Genomic DNA, 16,014 nt, shown 5'->3' with positions numbered 1-16,014 from the left:
GTTAATGCTTCTCACCAGTGTTGCAGAGTTGCCCCACCAGAATTGGAATGACTCCGGAATCATTCCACATTTTCGCGACCCCGGAATGGAATGGGGACAAGGCTTGGAGGAATGGAATGAGAATGGAATTAAGCGCATTTTGCACGGAATGGGATGGGAATAGAATAAAGCCTTTTTCCGAAAATAGAGCACGTTTTTGTCTACGTCCTGTTTTTCAAACTTCAAACATTAGTAAGTCAGAGCCTCAAAATTAACAATAAAGCAGAATTTTTAAAATGGCTTGGCTAATTACAAGCAAGGTACATTTATGAGCAGTGTGCCAACTACAGACCGAGTCATTATTTAGTATACAAACAAATGCATTATCCCAGCAGATAGAGAAGGGAGAAAACACATTTCTGCGCGTTGGTTCCGGTTGATACCTCCGCACGAAAGTGGCGAATACTCTATGCACAGCCTGATCTTTATCTCAGGAGCAGTTCAGTACCTGACACACGTAAATAAACTTTGCGACAAGGAAGACACTGCATACCTGCGCACAGGCGAGTACAGACAGTTCTCTTCACCCCATCCATGCTTGAGAGGCGCGCTTGACAAGCGTCAGTGCTGACGAGCAGTGCGGCCCAGCGTTCCGTATTCGATGCAAAGGCACCAGGTGCCCGAGCGGTGCACTGTTCCAACTAATACCAGCAAATCTAGAGGGTTTTCTACCCATTAACCAAATCTTAGTTTCTCCATATTCCCGACAGCTCCAGACGCGTGGCAAAACTGCTTAGTCTTCTCGAATACTACTTTGGCCAGCAAGAAATACGCTATGTCGTCATTTCAGCATTAACACATTTAAGCTTAAACAATATTAAAACACCACCATTACTTCAAACACGCTGACCATGCAAATACTATAGGTAGCGGGAGAACTGCCCCTATGGGAATTAGTAGGGTGGTTGTACTGCACGAGATATGTCACCAAGCTACTATCCCTCGACCTTGGTAACGTGTTTTCCGTACTTTTACAGTTGTTAATGCATCTGACGACATTAGCTTTATGGGGTGTTCATTCTTAACTCGACGAAACTCTCAAGATGCCTTTCCTACGTTGAAGAATTGCCAGAATGGAATTGAGCTGCCCGGCCGTTCCCGAAGTCCGAATGGGCTAAGTTCTTCATTCCGAGGAATTGAAAGGAATGGAACTGCAGCAACTTCTAATTCCCCGGAATGGAATTGGAATGGAATGGAGGCGCCCATTCCGCAACACTGCTTCCCACCCACTGCAATGTGCCCAGCCATAATACTTCATCATCATCAGCCACAGCACAAAGTGCACATAATGCCTTAAAGATGTGTAGCGGGTACCATGATTCTTCGAAGAATGACGAAAAATGGCATAGCGGGAACTTCGCTATTTCAGAAAAATTGCGATGATTTATGGCGTAGTGGATATCTTGCATGGGTACTTGTATTAGTTGCCTCAATAGACTCTACAATTGGCTCTACAAAGTCCGCTCTTCCAGCTTGCGATATGACTGTGCTGCATGTTCCGCGCAGGCCTGGCTATCTTTTTATCAGAACAGCGGTCTCGCACATCAGAGAGTACACTCAATGACGTGCTGCTTCTGAGATCGAGCTCCCTCCCTTGACACAAAGCATTGAGCCCACAAAAAAAAATTCGTATTTGTCTTTTGAGCAAATAAATACTATGACATTGAAATTAATAATGGTTTGTGCTAGTTGGTAGGAATTCGTGGTACAGTTACTTCCTCTCCTCTGAAGAACGTGTTTTGCCCTTGTCCTACTTTCTTAAGAGGAGGGCAAGTAACTACATCACAAATGCAATGTTTTTTGTGATTAGCTTTACTTCAAATTTTTGCATACAAAAAAAAAGTCACAGCTTCGCCGCAAGGGCGAAGCAATAAATGCGATATCAAGAAACTAATGCTATACGAAGTGAGGTTCGCCAATGGATACTCTCAGTTTGAACAGCGCTCCTGTTGCAAAGGCGGCCAAAGCAGCGAAGAAAACTAAGAGCGCTTTAAGTGTCAAGCTGTGACACTTGATAGTTCGTGCTCATCTTCTGTTTGTCCGTTTAGCGGCGTTGCTTGAGCTCGAGTGACTTTCCTACGCTCAGTAACATGAGCGCGGACATCACGGTGAAAGCGTGAAACATCCCTCTTCCCCTCAGCTCGAGAAAATCGCGCGAGCAGACATCGGAAGGGCAAGGTTCTTCATGCGCAAACATAAAAAGAAGCGAGCGAGCTCGCCGACGACTTTTAAATCCGCCCGTTTAGGGAGCCTATATGACCGGCTGTTTCTAGGGAGCCTACGCCCGTCGCGCTCCTAGCGCCATCTCGCTGGTAATGAAAAAACGCTTATAAGCGCCTAGCGTCTCTGAGTCCATCCAGCGGTAAAGGGTGTGTATATAACGCTCGCCGTTGGCTACGTGGAGGATCTGCGTTTCGTGGCGTAGTGGTTAGCGCCACTCGCTGCGGAGCAAGAGGTCCCTGGTTCGATTCCGCGCTTCGGAAGCATTTTTCTGAATCAATTTTCTTTGGGGCTGTTGTGTATGTGTATATATATATATATATATATATATATATATACATATTTATACATATGCGGTGCATCACGACGGCGACGGCCAAATTCAGCCGAGACTGTCCATATAATTGCTATCGCAATAAAAAAAAAACGTTACGAACCGTTACGGAACATTTTTTTTCGATCCGGAACAGAAACGGAACGGAACTTTTTGCGGTGGAACAAAACTAAAATCGAAACGAAAAACATTTCGTTCCGACACCCTGGCCGTGGGCAGGCCAGTCCGTGCTGTCGAAGCGAGTAACAACAATTCGAAATTGCCCTTTCGTCACTGCCACTTCGGCCCCGTAGATTGCCTTGGTTTGAACGTGATGTATGCGACGAGGTGCGCAGTTAAACACCATGCACTTTTACATCGTCGAAGCATTAAATGCACTGACGCACATCCTGACCTTGCGCGCAACGATGCCGAGTGCAGTACCCAAACATTTGTCTCCTGCTCGCGTGGCAAGCTGTTGCTACGGGGTACACGCCACACAAGCCGCTGCTGGTAAATCGCCGCATGTGGGAAACTGTGCTGTAGTGTCGGCTACTGGAGGCCGCCCCTGCATGCAAAAGAAAAGTCACAGTTTCACCGCAAAGGCGAAGCAATGAATGCGATAGCAACAAATTGAAGTGAGGCTGACAGCTAACAGTTTTGTATTCGATCTCGCGTAACTACAAAACGCTGGTGTAAGATTATACGACCGCTCCAGGGAGCGATGCTCTCCGCATAGTCACTTCGCGGTGGGAGCTCAGCACGTAGAAGGGTAGACGAGCCGCCCGCCATGATGGCTTTCGAGATAGCGCGCGCACCAGCGATCGCGCCCGCGCCCTTAGATTCAAAGTTCAAAGTTGCTGCTCGCGCGACACTCGCCCCACCCCCCCCCTCGCGCCTTCGCGTCTTTTAGGGGCGAAGCTCCTTAAGGCGGCACCCGTTCGTCCCTCGTAGTCGTAGTAGTGCGTAACCAGTCGTAACGCTAGTACCAGATCTTGGCCTCCAAGGTGGTGCCGGTGGGAGATTTTTCCTGTGCGTTGTTGAACAATAAAAAATTTGCAGCGTGCGCGTTAACTAAAAGCCGAATTCTTCTGTCTCTCATTCCCCATTAGCAGCCATCGGCATGTTCCAGTAGGAAACGTTAGTAGAAGTAGAAGTGTAAGTGTTAGCTAAAAGCCGACTTCTTCTGTCTCTCATTCCCATTAGCAGCCATTGTTTAGCTCCAAGGTAGTGCCTGGTGAGATTTCTCCTGTGCATGATTAAACGATAAAAATTTTGTTCAAAACGCCGTTGATTGATGAGATAAACCAACGAAAGACGCCAGATGTTTTCTAAAAGCAAAACGAAAGAACGCCAGATGTTTCTAAAGCAAAACGAAAAGACGCCAGCTGCTTAACGAAAGACGCCAGATGTTTTCTAAAGCAATGGTTTTCTAAACAATGAAAATTCACAGCGTACATGTAAAATTAAAGTGAGCTGCAAGTCGTCATAACTCATCGAACCTTTAGTATAAACGCGCCCGATCTCACGTCGGTGATGATGTACTGGGCAGAATTCACGGAAGATACACGGTTTACCGATGAACCTCCGCAGCTTCGCCCACTCATCATCATTCACTCCGTGGATATGCTGTGATTTTTTTTCATGCTCGTTAAAGAAGGGCGTGGCCAGAGCCGTATATTCCCTTTGGGAGAGTTCGGCGCTCTTTTGATCTCGCCGCCAGTCTGGCAACTGCTGCACTACAGTCTGGCAACAGCGCGCTTCCGCGCCGCCGACGCCATTTCGTGCCGAGGTTTCTCGTGATGCTGTACCCGTGACGTCGCTGTCGGCATTTATGCTTCCTCTGTGACCGACCTGGTGTGTCTTTGCTGCTGTTCGTGCACGTGTCGGCTGCGTGGAACATCGTGGACCTGCACGGACGTCGCAATGGGGGCTTGCAGCGCAGTAGGCTGCTCTAAAGGCTCTGTTATACTCCGACGTGCGTTCGCGTCAGCCCGCGGCGGCGGGAGATGGCGACGCTAGGTTCGTTACGTTACGTTGACGCGAAAACAGAGCACTCTATTCTCCCACTTGCGCGACGCACTACGTCGCCTTGACGCATGCGCAATTGAGCGCACTCGGCGTCCCTTCTTCACGTAGAGACACAGACGCAGTTCAGTCTGGATAACGTCGCCGGCATGGAATGCAGCATGTCGCATCTCGCGCGCCGGCTGCAGCCGGGGCGCGTTGACGGACGCTGGGCGCGTCAGTCGCATCGCGCGTTGGCCTATAGAGTGCTGCACGTTTGTTGGCGTAGCGTCACTGTGCCGAGCGTGCGCGCGCGTCGACGTTACGCTGGAGTATATCAGCCCCTTAACTCGCTGAAGAAAGGGTTCGCCAGAGACGGAGCGTTACGGGCGCACGCCAACGCGAGCTTACAGTGCCGCGGCACAAAATGGCGGACAGCGCCGCCGCTAAATTTGGACGGTTGTTGGCTCCGCCCCTCCGCCGAACTCTCCGAAGGAATATACGGCTCTGGGCGTGGCGTTTCCTGTCTGCTTCGATGGCAGGCCTCTCGAGCGGGGTCATGTTATCGCATGCACCCTTCAAGCAATGGAAACGGGACGGCTCGTTTGATCTCTGCTTCGGCCGCGTTCGTCGTCCCCGCTCGCGCGCTTTTAGCCGCGGTAGAACATACGATGCGCGGGGGAATTTCATTGATTTGGACTTAATACCGGAAGGACATGACGGCGACGGCGACGGCAATAACCCGTCGATACTGTCCATATAATTGCTATCGCAATAAAAGCGCGGTGCAGCCTCGTGGGCGAAACCTATATTAATTATCACGGTGTAACCAACTACAGACGCGATCGAAACGCTCATCGCGTGCTCGCAAGGCGGAGGAAGAGGAGGAGAGATTGAAGATAGGAAAAGACGCTTGTGTTGCCCGCAGTCCGTGCCACAGAGAAAGGGAGCCGACGGTGGTTGTCTTTCTTTATGGCCACAGAGAAGCGGGCCCTTTAAAGCGCCCTAAGGACTTTTGCTCAATCTCACGAGTTTTTACTGAAGAAACCACTGCGACGCTAGAGCAGCTGAACTCAGACACCCGCGCATTGCCAACTCTAAATGATGTTTATAAATAGCTCGCAGCTTGCACGGAAGAGTACCTGGCCTAGCGGTCTAACGCGCTCCGCCGTGAAGCGAATGATAGGAGGTTCAAATCGGCGGTCACGCTCTTCAGAAAAAAAATCGAGCCAGTTTCACTTCGTAAAAGCAGTGGAAACAGCAAAGCTGGTGCCCTCGTTCATGAGGGTATCGTATTTCTTTGTTTTGCAAGTCTTTTGTATGCATTTCTGTGTTCCATTATTGCTTTTTATTTGTTACTCTGTGTTAAGCTATGTAGCTTTAGTAGTACTTTATTGTACTACTGCATCTGCTGTCGCCCTTTCTTTCAAGCATTACATTTTGCTCCAAAGTTTCGGTTGTTTACACTAAGGCCTTCTTCGTTGTTCAGGTTAAACCATATGGATCCCGCGCGACGAAATGCTCATTTACGGCCGCGCTTGAACGCCACGGTAGTGTTCCAGAGCGGCCGTGGCCCATTACACCCGGTCACTCACCGAAAACACGTATTACTATCACTGCTGCGTTGGCACGCAAGCAGCGTTGCAAGCCCAACTGCTGTGCATGAGATGCCGGCCTCTCCACGCAAGTTTTGCGAGGCGTCATTGCACTTATACACTCTCCCATCCGAGCGAGCGTAAAACTACGCCCCTCATCTCTCCCTCTGAGCGAGCCTCCCCCTCTCCACTCTCGGCGAGGCGAAGCCCTTTCACCTTCCCAGCGTGCCTCACTCTCGCTGCGGCACAAGGCCACGTGAGTCAGAGGAACCAGCGGGGGTGCCAGCTGCGCGCTCTGCATGACGACCATTACACTGCAGACGTGACTGAATAACGCAAAAAAAAAACCCGACAAGGTAGAGACGACAGACAGGACGGAGCGCATTACACCCCACGGACATGGCTAGCCCTTAAAAAGCTCAGCTGTTAAATTGTCTTCAGGACTTTTTTTGTTTGCGCGTTTCATATATTGTCACATGGTCGTGACGATGGAGGATGCAGAAAACAAAGCGTTGAAAGTCTAACAGTTCATTGGGCGAAGCTGTGCCCAACAAAGAAAGCGAATCACACTGCAAAACTATAGCCGCGAGTACAGTCGTCGGTATTCGGAAATACTTATCAGCGGGGAAATGCGTCAGCTTTTATGTGTGCACGACAGCACATTCTAGTGTTATCACTGAAGCTCGCGTACAATCTGGAAGATACTCAAGCATACGTGTCGGGCATGCAATGTTTGTATAACAGTCGGCGTTATTCGCGAAGCAGAATGCAAGTTTGACTGCGGCCTGCACCGAGCAATAAAGCGCGTCACAAGAAAGTGAAACAGGTGGTCCCCGTGAAATAAAAGAAAGCAAACACGCGTGTCAATATACTGTATACATTCTTGTGCATAAACGGAACATCACGGCGGCAGCAAGAAAGCGCCGAGAGTGTCCATAGAGGGTGCTCTAGCTAACTCTATCCAAAGTCTAGAGATACGCCAACACACTGTATGACGACGCGCATGTTGCTGACCTGAAGAGTAAGTCGGACAATTTTTGTGTTCTGCCTAATTGCTTACTTTGGCGAGAATAATTAACAAACTTTTGAAGCAATGAAGCTGGGCAAAATATTCCAAGCAGAAAGCTGAACAGCGGTTTGAACACATCTTATTAGACAGTGTCTCACTTTCTTTCTATTAAGTATGAGTGTTCTTTCGAGGACGTCGAAAGATGTTCCTCGACTGGTGGATCCCTGGCAGCCTAGCCTCGGGCACAATATCAACTGTTGGGCAAATAAAGTTTATTCAACTCAACTCAACGTCTGCTTACTACAAATGTCCGCGAATTTAGAAGATATACCTTGTGACATGCAATACGTCATGAAAGATAACATATTGTTACTCGAAGCACGCGCTCGAAGCACGCGCTAAAGCAGCAACCCACGGAGTCGGGCTGCGGTTTATCATAAATAAAGCCTTGTTTTACACATTGGAGGCTCGATTTTCTTCAAGTGGTGCCGAAACCCGGGATCGAACCAGGGACCTTTATATCACTTGAAGAAAATCGAGCCTCCAATGCGTAAAACAAGGGTTTATTTATGATAAACCGCAGCCCGACTCCGTGGGTTGCTACTTTAGCGCGTGCTTCGAGCTAACGTTCATCTTTCTCTTCGTCGATATTTTTCCAACATAGGCATTAGAATATACAAGCTGCCTATGTTCTTGTTTTGTTTCTTTTAGGTGCGAAGCTCACCTTAGGCGCTCGGCCTATCAGCGTCTCCTGCCGTCGTAGCCCGTGACGGTGTCTTCTGTCGTCGCCCGTCACGGTAAAGCAAGTGGCAAATAAGACGGCGCGTTCGCTCAAGAAAAGCTCGCGAGAACGCGCGCTTGCCCGCGAGAGACAACGCCACGTGCGCTTCTCCGAGCGGAAAATAAGACGGCGCGTTGGCTCGGGAAAAGCTCTGTTTCTGCGATGGATGCTGTCTGCGGCGCTGTCTATAGCAGTGAGAGGACACTGCCCTCTAATTGCTATTGGCGTGTCCCTATGAGAAACACCGATGCTTCGCACCTCCCCAGGTTTCACGTTAGTGGAGCTGCCTTGTATAGTATAGTGTAGCAAGGGGTGGGGAAGGGAAGTGAGGCTGAGGAGGAGGGAAGAGAGGAGGGCAACGCCACCACCCCCGCCTCTTCCTTAGTCTTCGCACTACGAGATCAGTATCGATATGTTTCTCGAATCCTCGTTCGAAATGCCCTTCAGAAATTGTCCATATATGAGATATGGGAAATGCATTCTTTCAAATGACAGTTTTAGGTGACGTTGTGGACACCCCCCCCCCCCCACTTTTTTTTTAAGTTTGTTCACTGTCCCGGCTGCGGCCCGCTAGCTGATGGGAGTTTGGGACCGCTGGTCTAGAATTATGCGTTTTAATACAAAAGGACACTCCTATGAAATTTCTTCGTTCGAGATGCAACTTTTTCAAATTTTGTTTTGGCGGCCAAGAATTACAACCTTCGTGCAATATCTGCAGAAGGCGTTGAAATATGTAAAACCAAATAAATCGCGCAATGGGCCATGCCAAAGAACAGTGGAAGCACAAATGTTGATGAATTCCTCATGTTTCGTGCTATATGTAATGCTCCCTACCCCAAGTTTTGAGAAAAATAGCATTAAGAATAAGTCGGACGCATATCTCGTAGAAGGATCTAGCAAAGCATAATTGTACAGAACAGGAGACCTTTTTTATCATAACGCATAGAATCTTGAGAGGGGTTTTACGCTCAGGGCATTCTTGGAGAAGAAGGTTTCACACGAGCTGTTCAATGCGAATGGTGCTAATATACTGTACCTATGACGTAGGATTTCTTTTCTGTTGCAGTACATCCGTCTACGCTTTAATGCTGCCATCTCCTTGACAACATGTGCCATCTATATTTTACTTACGGTGAGCAAGCATTATTTTTCTGCAAGCCAAAGCTTCGATCTTAATGTAATGTTTGTGCTTCCGACATATGCTGCATCAATTAATTATGACTATTCTACTCTTATGTTAACTTAATTCGGCCAGTATATGCGTGCTAATCTAAAAAAAAATGTTGCATACTTTTTGCCTGAGGCTGATAGCCTAAACTAAACCTGTCTCTTGCACGTTTCTGTCGTACTGTTCATGTTAGTATTGCTCGCTTTTAGAAAATGCTAAACTTCATTCATTCGACAGCTTCACTACAATCACTGGAGCACATTCCAAGGGATCCACGTTCCACAAAGAATATGCAGCAGATGAAGGGCTGGCCGCATGTATTTGCATTACGATCCCTTTGACGACATTGAAGTTAATTTATTTATGTGAAGCTTGAGCTCTGTAAAAAAATTAATAGCCGTGCCTGTAAGCGGGCCGCCATGAAATATGAAGGAAAGAGGATGCCCGTCTGATCAGACCACGTTCCTGGTTTCCTACATTTTAGCAACGTAATATGTGTAGCAACGTACAGACGGAATCACACTTGTCTAGAGCGACCAGCCGGCCGCTTCAGCTGCCGTTTTCTGCGGATATATGCGAAGACCGACTCCGCAATGTTACCCAACATAGTCATATTGCATGCTAGCTCCTTGTGCTATATTTCAAGCATGAACGGAAGCTTGTAGCTAACGTGAGGTATAGCAGCTGCGGACAAGAACAGCGTCCACAGCCACGCGCTCCACCGCTCTAGACAAGCGTGATTGCGTCTGTACAAATACTTTCGTGTATGTCGAAATTTGAAACAAATCGCGCTCGTTATGTCGCCACACAACAGTTCAGGCAAATTAATCAGATTAGTTATTATTTGTGAAATGCAGTATTTCGCTTAATATTACTTGATAATGAGGAAAGCTGCACATCTGAAAGCTATGTCTAGGCTATTACAGGACGTTAAATCGTGATCATGCACTTATCATTCAATCATGACCACATCGTCTTTTTCTTGTGCACCCGAATATCACACCACGTTAGCTCGCCCTAGGTCGAAAATATGCTAACGCCAGTCAGCGTAAAAAAAGAATCCTTCAACGAAGATCAGGGTAGTGGGCCATTGTAAATGCCTAAACACCGATGCTGGGAAATTAGTTTTCGGCGCTATTTACGCGTCGATTGAGCCACAAAAAAAAAAGTTTGGTTAAGTGTGCTTAAGTTAAGAAACAAGTATCTAGAGAGCCTTCAAAAGTAGGTATTAAATATTATTAGTAATCAATCAATCAATCAACCAATCAATCAATCAATCAATCAATCAACCAATCATTCAATCAATCAATCAATCAATCATTCAATCAATCAATCATTCAATCAATCATTTATTTAACGTGCCCAGGAACAACCGTAAGGTCTTTGTGCTGGCGCACGCAAAAAGAAAAACAATAAAAATAATAAATACAGACAGTCTGCAGAAATAACAAGAGCAAAAACACGTAGACAAAGAGAAATGAACACAAAGGGGGAGGAGGAAAATAAGACAACACGAGAAATATTGACGGGGAATAAAAAATTAGATTGCATATATACAACTATGTGGAAAGACTGAGAAGGGAAGACTTTGCACGTTGTGCCACACTATGTCAAAACAGTGCAAAGCTCGGATAAAAACAATGATTGTGGGCTATGAAAAACGTCAAGATCACGAAAATTAACATTATAGAGACTTTGTATTCTGTGAACGGTAGAGTGTTGGAAAAAGCAGGCGGGTACATGAAACGGTCTCTTCTCTCTAGTTAACTTACGCGGAATTCGAAAATTTACACAATTGAGAAGTACAGGGCAGGATATGATACCATACCGTGGACTAGCTTGTAAAGAAATAAGAGATCAGAGCGATTTCGTCGGCAGAGAAGTGATGGCAGTGATAATAATTCAGCAGTATTTGAACGAGATCCAGCCATTTTTAGCAAAGCGATGGTTATATATGCTGAGGAATTTTTTCTGGACTCGTTCAGTGGTGTTACCGCTGGATTGAGCAATGCCATTCCATATCACGGACGCATACTCAAGTTGCGGAAGACATATTGCCGTGTACAATTTGTGAAGCGCCATGGGAGACCTGAATTCTCGAGATATTCTACAAACAGATCCGAGAGAACGAAGGCCCTGCATAGCAGCACGCTTAACGTGAGAAGAAAAGTTTAACGCGCTGTCAACAACAACACGAAGATCACTGATTTCATAAACATTGCATAACGGCACAGAATTGACAGAGTATTGAAATGACACGCTAGATGTTTTGCGAGTGATAGACATGAATTTTGTCTTCGAGGTATTCAGAGAAAGGTTATTACCGTTGCACCATTCGGAAAAAGAGCGCAAGTCTGATTGCAGCAAGCGACAGTCGTTAACTGAATGAATTTCCTTAAAAATCTTGATGTCATCAGCATACAAGAGGAAAGAATCACGAATGGCAAAAGAAACATCATTAACGTAAATTAAAAGTAGGAGTGGGCCTAATACCGACCCTTGAGGGACCCCACTAGTCACTTTATGCAAAAAAGACGTTTGGCCATTTACGGCTACATAACAATATCTATTGAGCAGATGGCTGTGCAGGAGATTCACAACTGACAAGTCAACATCAAAGTGCGCAAGTTTAACCATAATCAGTGTGTGGCTGACTACGTCAAAAGCCTTGCTCAGGTCACAGTAAATTACGTCAACCTGTCCTCTCTGAGAAATAGGTGTGGAGATCTGCGTCATGAAACTAGCAAGATTTGTGGTAGTTGAGCGGCCAGGGAGAAAACCATGTTGATTAGGAATCAATGAGTTTTTCACACTAAAAGACAATATGTTGTGAAGAGCCAGCTCGAAGATCTTTGATGTGGCACATAGTAGAGAAATCGGGCGATAATTAGAAGCATCTGTTTTAGAGCCCGACTTAAATACTGGAAAAACACGAGCAGTTTTCCACATGCTAGGAAATGTGGAAGTGTCCAGACAGTTATTAAATATCGTAGTCAGTACTGGGATAAATATACTACCATAAGCTTTTAGTATGGCGGAGGGGATGCCATCTGGCCCACATGATAAGGATGGTTTTAAGCGCTTAATGCATGCGCAGATAAGATTTTCATCCAGCGACAAAGCACTGGATGAGCTAACCGCCTTGGGCTGTTGTCTGATATCAGTGCTAGAGATTGAGGCCTTATAAACGGATGAGAAATGCGTGGCAAAACAGTCAGCGACGGCATGCACTTCTACCCCATTTGAGTCCAGTAGTCTGAAGGACTCTCCGCTTTTGCTGGACCGTTTACGTACATACTTCCAAAACTCAGCCGGCCTGTCAGAGGCGCTTTTTTCTAAGAATTCAATATACGAACTATGATCCCGTTTATATAGGCGTTTAGAGAGAGTTCGAAAGAAGCTGAACTCTACCTTCCACTCGCTGGATGGAGAACATTTAGATTTCCTGTGTGCGTGATCTTTATGCTTCAATGCACTGATAAGTTCAGATGAGAACCAGTGGGGATATTTACTTTGTTTAGGTGTATACTGGGGAATAAAATTACGCATGCTGCTCAGTACAAGCTCCGTAAACCGATAAAGTAATAATAATAATAATAATAATAATAATAATAATAATAATAATAATAATAATAATAATAATAATAATTATTATATTTTATATTTTAAAGACACATAATAGGAGAGACGAAAAGGGAAATAAGGATGGAGCAGGGAACGACAACTACCGCAAGGAGGGAATGCTAACAGTAGTTAGAGAATTAGATATATTCGTTAGTTGTAGGCAATACAAAGAGTAGCACACCGAATTGTCCCCCTTGCTTTTACTGTACTTTCGCTTATTATGAGACTTGATGACTTCTGCGGCGCCAGTGAAAGCGGTGAAATCAATGTGTTATACGAGTATGTTTCAACTTGCTCCTGAAGTCGGTCCCCACGCCGACTGCCACGTCATGCACGAACAATTTCTGGCAGCCGACTTGGCTTATTATGTTGAGAGCGTTGATTGCTTGAGAATCAAGAATATATTGCGCATGCTTACGATGGCGTTACGATGAGCACAAAAAAAAGCAACATGTTTTTTTAAATGCGAAGCATTTCTTAGCGAACCTCTGGCACTTTGAGCGTTTCTATCTACGTATCTATCTATCTATCTAGCCGCCTACGTCTGGGTGCTCTCATAATCGCCTCCTTAACTTGGTGTTGGCCAAAATTTGCATGGGAGGGTAAGAGGATTTGACGAATATGACTGTCGGGTCATTACATTGATAACGTGAAAATCCTGTCGCGTACGTCGTCAAACCCTTTCCACTGGACAGGTGTGGCACATACCCGTTTACCACAGGCCGCGGTTTACGGGTATGCGCCACAGGTGATTGACAGTTTATATCTACCCAGGAACGGCGAGAACAGACATTGGTAGTTTAAATGCGAGAGCGTTAAGAAAAACCAACATCGGCAGCGTTGACCGGACGAATGGAAAGCATGAAAATTAGGATCCCAGCAGGAATCGAACCCAAGCATTCTGCGTGGCAGTCAGGCATTCTACCACAGAGCCACGCCAGGTCTATAAACTGGTTTGGAAAAACAGCCTACGCAGGCGTAATATCGATGCAACGCGTCAATTGTGGTTGTGGTGCTTGCTATCTAATTTTACAGAAAAGCAATAAACAATACGTGATACTCCTACGATGTGCACTCCTACGATACAGGCATCATATCAGATTAAAGTCTGTGGCTCCAGTGCTGGCTCCGCTTTTGTAGCAGTCTAATATACATTAAATTTGTATTCCTATGATTCCGCAAGCTATATTGAAGCATTGCTCGACCCCGGACGAATACATGAATGAAAGTTACGTATGATATGCACATCACCGCACCGTAAAGTGCACTTAGTCCGCCAGAACGACGCAGTGTCCTCTTCATTTCTTACGAGGCTGGGCGATGGCCTCATGCTAACCGAGGATGATGCCAGATTGATTGACAGCCGCCTTGTAGACTAGGCTACGTAGGCCACGTACGCCCAGGTAGAGTACGAATACGACAAGCGCAATCCACTGATGTTGGTCTACGTAGCACTATCCTGGCCTACAAGCCTCGACGGCCTATACCTAACCTACGCGAAGGGTGACTTCGGGTACCGAGATGTCGCCGGCTCTGTCGACAGACAATTTGTCGACAAAATGACCGACGCATCCATGAATTCCAACAGCTGTACCTCATACCTCATACTTCACTACACGTGGACCCCTCGTCACCGCGATTACGACCGGATCCTATAACAAGCCATGACCAGCTGCTGGTGCTCACTGATCACGGAGATGATGACCTTGTTCAAGAACTGTCAAGAAATTGTTCCACATATGCATACGGGCTCGTGAAACGTGCGTGCGTTATCCATCATAAGGGACAAGTATAAGCACTACATATCAGCTTACCGCTTCTGGTGTTGGTAATACCCACTTTGCCGTTGGCAGTGTTACCGAACCGTAAACAACTGGTTATATAACACATGTGCGGCTCTTGAACATATATATGTGCGTATGAAATTTATACAGATTTATAGCGTCATTTTGTAACTTGTCGCTCAGTAAAAAAATTACGCCCCAGTCACCTTCCCGCCGCATGCTTCGCATAACACCGACTCCCACGGTACGTGGGATCTGCCGTATTTTTGTTCGCTCGAACCATCGAAAAGACAGAGATTTCTGCAATTCTACTTGATTTCATGTGCAGCTGCCACACCGAGCGCTGTCCAATGACCTGCATAAAATGCAGTCTTAATTGGTATACTGTACTTTGCGTTTCGACAGTAGGGCAGAGCCATTTATATCTCTATGGGAAAACTCCCGCTTTCACCGTGCTTTCAGCCTAGATGTGTTATCTGCTGGTAGGTTGTAGCTTTCGGCTGCCGGTGTAAGGACCGATGTGGTTATTGTAACTTATGGTAACGACGCCATGAAAGGTTTCGGAGGTGGTATAGGGTAGAAAGGGCACAATGTACCGCAAGCTGAAAGCCACGTTTCGACTAGCCCTTCCGGCCCTGGCGTTGTCATTTGACACCACCACAGAACATTTCCTCTAGCACCTCGGAAATGAAAGCAAAACTGCTCATTCTTGGGGAAATACTTCTTCAATGATCCTCACTGCGATTGACAGCAAAGTTGCGACATGTTTGCTGAGCTGGAAGCCACAAAGAAGAAGAAGCTTGAGCGAATTTATGGGTGACGCTGAGGCGGGTCAGCTGAGGCGGCTAAGCGCCGTTTTCGGGACATCGTACAGAAGCTGTTTCAAGGAGTATCACACAGAAAAATTGCACGTGGTTCACATTTTGTGTGATCTAGTGAGTAGCAGAAATAAAGAAGTCATTTTCTTAATTTCACAACCACTGAACCCTGATGACCTAATTTTATTCCATGCTAATTAATCCATAAATACTTGCACCACTGGCTAGATTTTTCGTTTTTGGTCTTCTGAGGTCCTAACTATTATGAAAACATGCAGAAAAAAGGTCTCGGGCCAAAATAAAAAATACAGGGCTGAAAGGTCTTGAACCAGCATAAAACGTCACTCTATGTGTGCAATGTGAAAGGGTGCGCCAAATCCTGTCACCAGCCTTTACTTTAAATTTTCAAGTTGAATAACTTTTGTTTACCCCCATAATTTTCTAAAATTCCTTTCTTTTCCTTTATTTTGCGATGATAGAAACGACGCTTTATAGTGCGAAACCTGGCAGGTGAAATGTGCATGCAAGCTCCATTAGTGGCAGGAGGAAGATAAGCAAAACCGGATGCGACAGAGAGAAAAGCAGCTTATAAAGAAAATGAGCGGAACTATTTGTCGTGAACAATATGCGCAAGAGAGGATGTTAAAGCTGGTGCC

General features: G+C 46.2%; 1 protein-coding gene across 1 annotated transcript in view; it reads left to right on the top strand.

Annotated features, from left to right (window-relative positions):
- Positions 1-16,014, top strand: part of LOC119397800 (sodium-dependent multivitamin transporter-like) — a 152,833-nt gene that overhangs the window by 65,305 nt on the left and 71,514 nt on the right. The window contains exon 2 of the mRNA XM_049416468.1: positions 9,031-9,096. Within this exon, the coding sequence (XP_049272425.1) occupies positions 9,031-9,096 (66 nt within the window). The remainder of the gene's footprint in view (positions 1-9,030; positions 9,097-16,014) is intronic.

The sequence above is a fragment of the Rhipicephalus sanguineus genome, chromosome 6 (genome assembly GCF_013339695.2).
Source record: "Rhipicephalus sanguineus isolate Rsan-2018 chromosome 6, BIME_Rsan_1.4, whole genome shotgun sequence".
Taxonomy (NCBI): Eukaryota; Metazoa; Arthropoda; class Arachnida; order Ixodida; family Ixodidae; genus Rhipicephalus; species Rhipicephalus sanguineus.
Note: the sequence above shows the minus strand (reverse complement) of the source record. Positions and strands in the feature narration are given on the sequence as shown.